Source organism: Bombina bombina, chromosome 4, assembly GCF_027579735.1.
Source record: "Bombina bombina isolate aBomBom1 chromosome 4, aBomBom1.pri, whole genome shotgun sequence".
NCBI classification, from domain to species: domain Eukaryota; kingdom Metazoa; phylum Chordata; class Amphibia; order Anura; family Bombinatoridae; genus Bombina; species Bombina bombina.
In genome coordinates, this window is record NC_069502.1 from 304,762,079 (window position 1) to 304,774,514 (window position 12,436).

The following is a 12,436-nucleotide window of genomic DNA, read 5'->3' on the forward strand; positions in this document are numbered from 1 at the left end:
GGTATACATCGGTATTCTCCTAAAACTTTGGGGCTTGGTTAGGAGTCTGAAAATCAGGGCAATGTTATTTAAAAATAAGCAAAACTATCCTTTTAAAAAACAAACAAAAACACAACAACTTTATGGGCTATATAAATAGATCATCTACAAAACATGTATGCAAAGAAAAAACGAGTGTATAATGTCCCTTTAAGCAAGTAAAATATTATGAACCCTTGCCAGAAGGTGATTAACTATAGCAATTCAATGCAGTTCTTTTTGTTGGCCATGGAGTTGATAATATTTTCTCAGCAGCATAATATAATAGCACTTTAGATATATTGAACAAATTCACTAAACATGTAAGATCTGATCACAACTTGGTGAATATGTTTTAAAGGATAAGCTAAGAATTTTAAGTAAATCTAGCCAACATTCTCAGTGGTTTTTGTGACCCTTGTTGCCAAAAGCCAGAAAAAAGTGTAAACAGTTCTAGACATTTTGTTGGCTTCACTTGTGCAAAACATTTACCTGGAGTGGACCCAAGATTGAGCTTGTAGTATACATAAAGAAGAGACGGAGGTAACTGAGCACGTTGCCAAAGGCAAACAGACCTTCTGCCACCAGCGTAGGATGGAAGGCATCCCAGTCCTTCCTCTCCGCAATGGAGTGGTACTAGCAGGAAAAAAAACACAAAAACAGTTATAGTAAATACTTCAAGAAAAGCCTTTACTACAGCTATAAAAAGGGGGGGGGGGCTGAAACCCAAACATTTTCTTTTCTGACTCAGACAGAGCATACAATTTTAAAGATGTTTCCAATTTAGTTCTATTATCAAATTTGCTTTGTTCCCATAATATTCTTTATTAAAGAGATACCTAGGTAGGTGTGTAGAGCACTATATTGCAGGAAATAGGACTACTATCTAGCGCTCTTGCAAATGGATAACATTCATGCTCGCCTTCCTGTTTTTCAACAAAAGATGCAAAGAAAACAAAGAACATTTGACAATAGAAGTAAATTAAACGCTCTAATTGGTTAAATCAGCCCTTGGTGTGCTTTGTTTTGTCCCCTATTTACCCCAAAAAAGCCTGTGCATGAACCATGGAGATGTTTTGCACTTTCTTCATGTAGACTATATTTTAACCCATGCTGTTCAATTACTGTGTACTGTTAAGTGATGCAAAACAAAATATTTGGTTGAGATTTATGTATTTAGTATATTTATGATTATCTTGCTATGTGTATGTATGTATGTATATACTGTGGGGCATATTTATTAAAGTCTGGCGGACCTGATCCGACAGTGCGGGTCAGGTCTGCCAGACTTTGCTGAATACGGCGAGCAATACGCTCGCCGTATTCAGCATTGCACCAGCAGCTCACAAGAGCTGCTGGTGCAACGCCGCCCCCTGCAGACTCACGGCCAATAGGCCGCCAGCAGGGGGTGTCAATCAACCTGATCGTACTCGATCGGGTTGATTTCCGGCGATGTCTGTCCGCCTGCTCAGAGCAGGTGGACAGGTTATGGAGCAGTGGTCTTTGTGACTGCTGCTTCATAACTGCTGTTTCTGGCGAGCCTGCAGGCTCGCCAGAAACACGGGGCATCAAGCTCCATTCAGAGCTTGATACATATGCCCCTGTGTATATACTGATGTTCTTCACTTAGTACATAATGTTTTTTATTTTTTAAATACATATTTCTATATACTGTACATTTGTATATATTTTGTATTATATATATCTATAGCTATATATCTATATGAATATATATAGATATTTTATGTATATATAGATATATAGGGAAATATATTTAAAAAGAAAAAGAAAATTTTCTTCTAAGTAAAAAATATAGGTTTTTCAAGTATCTGTATAAAAATACATAAAAACATATTACATTAGTTTCAAAATTATAATGCATATTTCAAGATATTTGACTGGGAGGGGTTCAAAAGTATATATATATATATATATATATATATATATATGTGTGTGTATGTGTGTATGTATGTGTGCACATAAATATTTACACACATATAAATACACATGTATATACATATACACACCTACAGCTCTGGAAAAAAATAAGAGAACATTATAAAGTTATCAGTTTCTCCGCTTTTACTATTTATAGGTATGTGTTTGATTAAAATGAACATTTTTGTTTTATTCTGTAAACTAAAGACAATATTTCTCTCAAATTCCAAATAAAAATATTGTTATTTAGAGTAATTGTTTGCAGAAAATGACAATTGGTCACAATAACAAAAAGATGCAGTGTTTTCAGATCCCAAATAATGCAAAAAAAAAAACAAGTTCATATTCATTTTTAAACAACACAATACAAATATTATAACTTAGCAATATTTGGTAGGAAAACCCTGATTTTCAATTAAAGCTTTCATGCACCAGTTGGCATGTTCTCCACCAGTCTTTCACTGGTCGGGTGACTTTATGTCGCTCCTAGTGCAAAAATTCAAGCAGCTCGGCTTTGTTTGATGGTTTTTGACCAATCACCTTCATCTAGATCACATTACAGAGGTTTTCAATGTAGTTCTGGTCTGGAAATTGAGCTGGTCATGACACCTCCATCCACACCTTGATTGACCTGGCTCTGTGACATGTAGCATTTTCTGCTGGAAAAAATCAATCCTTAGAGTTGGAGAACATTGTCAGAGCAGAAGGAAGCACGTTTTCTTCCAGGATAGCCTTATATATGGCTTGATTCATGCATCCGTCACAAAGATAAATCTGCTCGATTCAAGGTCATCTTCTCTAATGAGTACAATTTTTAGCTTTGTCCCACACCTGGCCATCTAATGGTTAGACAGAAACTTGGAGAGGCTTGAAAGCCACAGTGATTTGCACCCACTGTAATATTTGGTGGAGGATCGGTGATGATCTGGGGCTGCTTCAGCAAGGTTGGAAACAGGCAGATTTATCTTTGAAGTGCGCATGAATCAAGCCATGTACAAATAAATGCTCTAAATTACAATATTTTTATTTGGAATTTGGGAGAAATGTTCTCAGTAGTTTATAAAATAAAACAACATGTTCATTTTACTTAAACACATACCTATAAATTGTAAAACCAGAGAAACTGATAATTTTGCAATGGTCTCTTAATTTTTTCCAGAACTGTATATACACATGTATATATATATATATATATATATATATATATATATATATATATATACACACATATATATATATACACTTTTGGGCCCTTCCCAAACACCTTGACATATACCATATCCCTTTAAAATAATAATAATAATAATAATAATAATAATAAACACATTATATTAAATATGGCTATACATGAGTGTAATACCTTAGTTTACTATGTTTTAGATGTGTTTTGTGAAACTTTTATTGTAGGTAGCAGTAGAGGACCTACTCAACAGAGGACCCTGGTGCAAAATTCCCACCCCCTAAATGTAACTCAGTGGTAAACAATAGTAATAATATGTATGCTGCTCTGTATAATGATTTTGAGGATAGATAGATAGATAGATAGATAGATAGATAGATAGATAGATAGATAGATAGATAGATGGACCTGCATCCTGCACTAATAAACGGCTCCCCTGCATTAGGATTGTACACATTCTGCACACACTTATGTATAGACTGGCTGCTATGGGCCTCTGCAGCATTTAGACCTTGGTGCCACTGCACCTGCTGCACCAATGATAGTTCTGCCCCGGTAGGTAATGAAGCAAGTCTAGCCTCAGAAGTAAAATAATAGCCTTTATTTTCTTATTAGGTCCAGGTACAAAAACAGACTGGATAACAGTCTGTTATTGTACCAGAACCTAATAAGAAAATAAAGGCTATTATTTTACTTCAGAGGTTGGATTTGCTTCACAACAAATATGACTGAGGTATTGGCTAGCCCTGTCTGTGGCTATGAATGGAGGAAAGCTGTCTAGTCTTGTTTTAAGATTTAAAGCTTTTATTGTAGCACTTTATTTCAGGTCCCTATAATGTATAGCGCTGTTGCAATATCCATTGAAAGTAAAAGAATGTTGGCCCCGTTAAACCATTTCTGGTAAGTTTGTTTTACCATGGACTTGTCATATCAATTTGAGCTCTAATTTTAGCATAGCCCAGTGATATTGATATTGCATCCTGCACTATCAATAGTGCTCCCCTTGTAATCTGGATCCAAAATGGACAGATATCCTTAATTAGCAAGTGACGTATTATATATGACCAGTTTTCTGTGTAGACCAATGAGACATGTAATAGAAAGAAAATGAAGAGTTAAAGAAAAATAATGTAGAGCCTGACAAATGTTATGGTCTAGAACAGGGGTCAACAACCTTGGCTCTCCAGATGTTTTGGAACTACATTTCCCATGATGCTAAGACATTCTTTAGGCTGTCTGAGCATCATGGGAAATGTAGTTCCAAAACATCAGGAGAGCCAAGCTTGCTGACACCTGGTCTAGAATAATCCCTGGACCAAAGATTTTGATGTTATTTCAGGGTATTTGTTGCAGATCCATATGCTGCACTGTGATCCCCTCAAACACATGTAATATGCATTTTGAAGAGATGGAGACACAGATAAAAAGTATTAGAGGGCCATAGGTTGGACAAGATTGATTACGAATACTGCCCTTTATGAAAGTTGCCTTCAACTGTGCCAAGGAGAGAAGATATCATTTCTATGCCCCTAATATTCAAAACATTGTCAGACCCACGAGAAATAGCTTTTTTGGCCTTGCCAGTTTTGCAGTCCGTTGGTTTAGTGAAATATATTCCAAAGAAGTGGGCTGAACCTTTCTGTTCTGATGTGTGGCGATGTGTCTTCCATAGGAAATAATAGAGATCGCAGCTTCAGCAAAAATACTCCGAGGTCTTCACTTAGTAGCGATGTAAGCGGATGGGGGACTGTCTTCAAAGTGTGTTTGCACAACATAGACTGTGAGTTTGCAGTAAAAAAATTGTTTTGATGTAGTAACACTTCAAATTATGCATATGTAAACTAAGTTCCACTGTACATTCACTAGATTTGTCACACTGGAAATTTTCACCACTGAAAAGCTAGCGAGACTGATATGGCTGAAAAAAATTATAACATTGCATATATATATCTGTCCTATTCCCACAATCCCTAAGCTCCTATAGATGCATTATTGATATCATAAGTCAGATATTAAATTGTAAGAAAAGGGGTTGAGTTTCTGTTGAAACATGTAAATAATATGCTCTGTAGAGGGATTATTTAAATTACATGTGTAGGTGGCAATGCTGCTTTGAATATATCGGCTGCATCACCGACCACTGAGACCCACCCGCAACAGACCCCTTTTGGATATATTGCCACATTGCAGCAGTTTTGATCATCAAGACCCTCTATAAAATCTATAATATATTTATTTAATGTGAGCTGTTGGTCAGTTTTGTGCTATTTTGCTTTTATGATGTTCTATTACTGCAGAATAAACAGATGTCCTTTTTTTCAGATACATCGATGATTGGTTTAATTTACAGTGTTCAGATATGAGATTTTCATGCTACTGCTATTTTGAATAAAGTGAAGATCATGAATTTAAAGCTTGAGTACACTCAGCTATTCCCTATATGATACTTACCTTATGATGTGCTACTACTTTTAGTGCAAAGGTTGCCAGGTATAGGGAATTCATAACAAAGCTGAGCTGGTTTCGTGATTCCTCTAAAAAATCCTCTAATCCATCATACCAGAGCCGCTTAACGTCTGACCAAACCATTCCTGAAAGAGGAAAACATTTTGTTTGAAACCAGGAAATTCAAAAAACAATCTGCTTCCCTTCCTATGATCAAACACAGCTGCTCATCCATTTCCCAGGATCAAACATGAATTCTGAGCTTTCATGTCCTAGAATATAATTTATAACCACTACCATTTGAATTTATTTTAAAGCATTTTTAGGCTTTTCTTTGCACTCAGATAATTCATTCATGGATTTCTTTAATTCATTGCTTCTAATGCCCTAAGATTAGGGTGACCATATTGCCGTTTTAAAAAGGGACACATATGAAAAATACATATATCAGGGCTGTTTTCAGGGCTGTTCAAAGAAATGTTTTGTATAAGAACCCTGACATATGTATTTTGTATATGTGTTCCTTCTTAAAGGGGCAATATAGTCAGCCTACCTATGATGAAAATATTAGAGAGGGTCATTTTAATTATGCATCTTACACTTAAAGGCACAGTACAGTCAAAATTAAACTTTCCTGACAGAGCATGTAATTTTAAAAATAAATCTGATTTACTTCTATTATCCAATTTGCTTTGCTCTCTTTTTATCATTTGTTGAAAAGCATACCTAGGTAGGCTCAGGATCAGCAATGCACTACTGGAAGCTAGCTGCTGATTGGTAGCTGCACATATATTCCTCTTGTCATTGGCTCACCAGATGTATTTAGCTATCTCCCTGTACTGCAATGATGCTCCTTCAACAAAGAAAAAGTAAATTGTAAAGTTGTTTAAAATTGTTTGTTCTATCTCAACCATGAAATAAACATATGGGTTTCTTGTTCCTTTAAGCATATTGCTTTATAGTTAAATCGGCTAAATAAAAGGGACATTCCAATGAGAACTGCTATATATTTAAAGGGACAGTCTACAATATAGGTTTTATTGTTTTAAAAGATAGGTAATCCCATTATTACTGATTCCCCAGTTTTGCATAACCAACACAGTTATATTAATATACTTCTTACGTCTATGATTACCTTGTACCTAAGCCTCTTTTAACAGCCCCCTAATCACATGACTTTTTATTTATTATCTATTGACTTGCTTTTTAGCCAATTAGTGCTGTGTTATGCTGACTCTTAAATAACTCCACGGACGTGAACCCAATGTTATCTATATGGCCCACATGAACTAGCAGTTTCCTTTTGCAAATAAAAAAGCATGTGATAAGAGGCTTTCTGTAGTGGCTTAGAAACAGGCAGAAATTTAGAGGTTTAAATGTTATAAAGTATATTAATATAACAATGTTGGTTGTGCAAAGCTGGGGAATGGGTAGCAAAGGAGTTATCTATATTTTTTAAAAATAACAATTTTACACCTAGATTTAGAGTTCTGCGTTAGCCTTAAAAAGCAGCGTTAAGGTGTCCTAACGCTGCTTTTTAATGCCCGCTGGTATTACGAGTTTGGCAGGTACAGGTGTACTGCTCACTTTTCTTCTGCGACTTTTGGCTACTGCAAATCCCCTTACGTCAATTGCGTATCCTATCTTTTTAATGGGACTTGCCTAACGCCGGTATTACGAGTCTTGTAGAAAGTGAGCGGTACATCCTCTACCGTCAAGACTCCAACCGCATAAAAAAGTCAGTAGTTAAGAGTTTTATGGGCTAACGCCGGAACATAAAGCTCTTAACTACAGTGCTATAAAGTACACTAACACCCATAAACTACCTCTAAACCCCTAAACCGTATATTAATATAACAATGTTGGTTGTGCAAAGCTGGGGAATGGGTAGCAAAGGAGTTATCTATATTTTTTAAAAATAACAATTTTACACCTAGATTTAGAGTTCTGCGTTAGCCTTAAAAAGCAGCGTTAAGGTGTCCTAACGCTGCTTTTTAATGCCCGCTGGTATTACGAGTTTGGCAGGTACAGGTGTACTGCTCACTTTTCTTCTGCGACTTTTGGCTACTGCAAATCCCCTTACGTCAATTGCGTATCCTATCTTTTTAATGGGACTTGCCTAACGCCGGTATTACGAGTCTTGTAGAAAGTGAGCGGTACATCCTCTACCGTCAAGACTCCAACCGCATAAAAAAGTCAGTAGTTAAGAGTTTTATGGGCTAACGCCGGAACATAAAGCTCTTAACTACAGTGCTATAAAGTACACTAACACCCATAAACTACCTCTAAACCCCTAAACCGTGCCCCCCCCCACATTGCAAACACTATAATAAAATTATTTAACCCCTAATCTGCCGACCGGACACCGCCGCAACCTACATTATACCTATGAACCCCTATTCTGCTGCCCCTAACTTCGCCGACACCTACATTATATTTATTAACCCCTAATCTGCCCCCCCAACGTCGCAGCCACATACCTACACTTATTAACCCCTAATCTGCCGACTGGACATCGTCGCCACTATAATAAATGTATTAACCCCTAAACCGCCTCGCAAACACTATAATAAATTTTATTAACCCTTAATCTGCCCTCCATAACATCGCTGCCACCTACCTACAATTATTAACCCTAATCTCCCGCCCCCAACGTCGCTGCTACTATAATAAAGTTATAAACCCCTAAACCTAAGTCTAACCCTAACCCGAACACCCCCCTAACTTAAATATAATTTAAATAAAACAAACTAAAATTACTATAATTAAATAAATTAATCCTATTTAAAACTAAAAACTTACCTATAAAATAAACCCTAATATAGCTATAACTAATAGTTACATTGTAGCTATTTTAGTATTTATTTTTATTTTACAGGCAATTTTGTATTTATTGTAACTAGGTACAATAGCTATTAAATAGTTATTAACTATTTAATAGCTACCTATTTAAAATAATTACAAAATTACCTGTAAAATAAATCCTAACCTAAGTTACAAATACACCTAACACTACACTATCAATAAATTAATTAAATAAATTAACTACAATTATCTAAACTAAAATACAATTAAATAAACTAAACTATAATACAAAAAAAAACACTAAATTACAAAAAATAAAAAAATATTACAAGAATTTTAATCTAATTACACCTAATCTAAGCCCCCTAATAAAATAAAAAGCCCCCAAAATAATAAAATTCCCTACTCTAAACTAAATTACAAAGTAATTAGCTCTTTTACCAGCCCTTAAAAGGGCTTTTTGTGAGGCATTGCCCCAAAGTAATCAGCTCTTTTACCTGTAAAAAAAATACAATCCCCCCCCAACATTACAACCCACCACCCACACACCCCTACTCTAAAACCCACCCGATCCCCCCTTAAAAAACCTAACACTACCCCATTGAAGATCACCCTACCTTGAGCCGTCTTCAGCCAGCTGGCCACCTATGGGACAGAAGAGGACATCCGGACCGGCAGAAGTCTTCATCCTATCCGGGCAGAAGAGGACATCCGGACCTGCAGAAGTCTTCATCCAGGCGGCATCTTCTATCTTCATCCTTCCGGAGTGGAGCAGAGCCATCTTCTATCCAGCCGACGAGGAGTCATCCTCTTCTTCCGACGGACTAACGACGAATGAAGGTTCCTTTAAATGATGTCATCCAAGATGGTGTCCCTCGAATTCCGATGGATGACATCATTTAAAGGAACCTTCATTCGTCGTTAGTCCGTCGGAAGAAGAGGATGGCTCCGCATCGGCTGGATAGAAGATGGCTCCGCTCCGGAAGGATGAAGATAGAAGATGCCGCCTGGATGAAGACTTCTGCCGGTCCAGATGTCCTCTTCTGCCCGGATAGGATGAAAACTTCTGCCGGTCCGGAGTCCTCTTTTGTCCCATCGGGGGCCGGCTGGCTGAAGAAGGCTCAAGGTAGGGTGATCTTCAATGGGGTAGTGTTAGTTTTTTTTAAGGGGGATCGGGTGGGTTTTAGAGTAGGGGTGTGTGGGTGGTGGGTTGTAATGTTGGGGGGGATTGTATTTTTTTTACAGGTAAAAGAGCTGATTACTTTGGGGCAATGCCCCGCAGAAAGCCCTTTTAAGGGCTGGTAAAAGAGCTGATTACTTTGTAATTTAGTTTAGGGTAGGGAATTTTATTATTTGGGGGGGCTTTTTTATTTTATTAGGGGGCTTAGATTAGGTGTAATTATATTAAAATTCTTGTAATTTTTTTTATTTTTTGTAATTTAGTGTTTGTTTGTTTTTTATTATAGTTTAGTTTATTTAATTGTATTTTAGTTTAGATAATTGTAGTTCATTTATTTAATTAATTTATTGATAGTGTAGTGTTAGGTGTATTTGTAACTTAGGTTAGGATTTATTTTACAGGTAATTTTGTAATTATTTTAACTCGGTAGCTATTACATAGTTAATAACTATTTAATAGCTATTGTACCTAGTTACAATAAATACAAAGTTGCCTGTAAAATAAAAATAAATCATAAAATAGCTACAATGTAACTATTGGTTATATTGTAGCTATATTAGGATTTATTTTATAGGTAAGTATTTAGTTTTAAATAGGATTAATTTATTTAATTATAGTAATTTTAGTTTGTTTTATTTAAATTATATTTGAGTTAGGGGGTGTTAGGGTTAGGATTAGACTTAGGTTTAGGGGTTAATAACTTTATTATAGTAGCGGCGACGTTGGGGGCGGGAGATTAGGGGTTAACAATTGTAGGTAGGTGGCGGCGATGTTAGGGAGGGCAGATTAGGGGTTAATAAAATGTATTATAGTGTTTGCGAGGCGGGAGTGCGGCGGTTTAGGGGTTAATACATTTATTATAGTGGTGGCGAAGTCCGGTCGGCAGATTAGGGGTTAATAAGTGTAGGTAGGTGGCGGCGACGTTGGGGGGGAACAGATTAGGGGTTAATAAATATAATATAGTGTCTGCAATGTTAGGGACAGCAGATTAGGGGTTCATAGCTATAATGTAGGTTGCGGCAGTGTCCGGAGCGGCAGATTATCCCCATAGGAAACAATGGGGCTGCGTTAAGAGCTGAACGCTGCTTTTTTGCAGGTGTTAGTTTTTTTTTTCAGCCAGCTCAGCCCCATTGTTTCCTATGGGGATATCGTGCACAAGCGCGTTTTTCCAGCTTACCGCTACCGTAAGCAAAGCTGGTATTGAGGGTTGAAGTGGAGATAAATTTGGCTCAACGCTCACTTTTCTGAGGCTAACGCAGCCATTCAGAAAACTCGTAATACCAGTGTTGGCTTAAGGGTGCGCTGGAAAAAAAAGGCTTGTTAGCAACGCAGGTCTTTACCGACAAAACTCTAAATCTAGGCCATAGTGTTGACTGTCCCTTTAATGACAACATGTACTCTTGTGCTAGTTGAACAAGTAGAGAAAGATAACAAAAAAAATTTAATCCCTGCAATCCTTATAGACAGTTATAAGTGATGCAGTAATTTTAATGCTTCTTTAAACAAAAAGCCTATACATAAGTGATGCTACCGTATTAAAGTATTGCAGAGGCACAATAATACAATTCTCTAGTGTGCTAAAGTATATATATTTATTTACATTATTGCTTGGACCGAGCTATGTATTTAACATATAATTTAAGCTTAGCTGAACATGGACTGTGTGTTAACTACGTACACTACTACTGCTTGAGAAAGCCTGTCTTTGAATAGCCGAAACGCGTAGTATTTGCTGGTACCCACACAAAAAAATCAAAGACATAAAAAATACAGAAGATCTTGGTTCAAGGACGTGCTATTAAGAGTGTAGCTGATGCGATAAGGAAGGCAATACGGAAAACTGAACGGCTTTTACCGGTAACTGCCTAAAGTAACTACAAATATTGGGGCCTATTTATCAAGCCATTAACCGCAAATACGCTGGAATTCCACAGCATAATTGTGGAAACTTTGAGACGTAACATACGATCCACCGGTCTCAGTCCGACACAGATCGATGCTTACGTCACTACAGATGTTCCGAATGTAAATTCGGCACTATCTGACTACTTTTGGAAGTTAACAAATTTCTACCAGGTACGCTTGGCACTATTCCGGCCCAGTGTACCTGGTTTTCAATCCGCCGCCCTGGAGGCGGCGAATGCCATAGGAATCAATGGGAGTCTGAAAGCAGCGAAAGCTCATGTTCGCTGCTACCCGATATCCCATTGATTCCTATGGGAGAATAACGTTATGTTTACACCTAACACCATAACATGTACACCGAGTCTAAACACCCCTAATCTGTCACCCGCTACACCGCCGCCACCTACTTTATACTTATTAACCCCTAAACTGCTGCTCCCGGAACCCGCCGCAACAAAATAAACTTATTAACCCCTAAACCGCCACTCCCGGAGCCCACCGCCACCTACATTATGTTATTAACCCCTAATCTGCTGCCCCCTACACCGCCGCCACCTACATTACATTTATTAACCCCTAATCTGCCGCCCCCAACGTCGCTGCCACTATTCTAAATGTATTAACCCCTAAACCTAAGTCTAACCCTAACCCTAACATCCCCTAACCTAAATATTATTTAAATATATCTAAATAAAACCTACAATTATTATTTAAATTATTCCTATTTAAAACAAAATACTTACCTATAAAATAAACCCTAAGCTAGCTACAATATAACTAATAGTTACATTGTATCTAGCTTAGGGTTTATGTTTATTTTACAGGCAAGTTTGTATTTATTTTAACTAGGTACAATGGTTATTAAATAGTTATTAACTATTTAATAACTACCTAGCTAAAATAAATACAAAAGTACCTGTAAAATAAAACCTAACCTAAGTTACAATTACACCTAACACTACACT

The 12,436-nt window shown here is 36.9% G+C and overlaps 1 protein-coding gene across 1 annotated transcript in view; it reads right to left on the bottom strand.

Moving 5' to 3' along the window:
* TRPC1 (transient receptor potential cation channel subfamily C member 1) overlaps positions 1-12,436 on the bottom strand; it is a 174,785-nt gene that overhangs the window by 83,088 nt on the left and 79,261 nt on the right. The window contains exons 8-9 of the mRNA XM_053709004.1: positions 5,588-5,727; positions 511-654 (exon numbers count right to left, since the gene is read on the bottom strand). Coding sequence (XP_053564979.1) covers positions 511-654; positions 5,588-5,727 — 284 coding nt within the window. The remainder of the gene's footprint in view (positions 1-510; positions 655-5,587; positions 5,728-12,436) is intronic.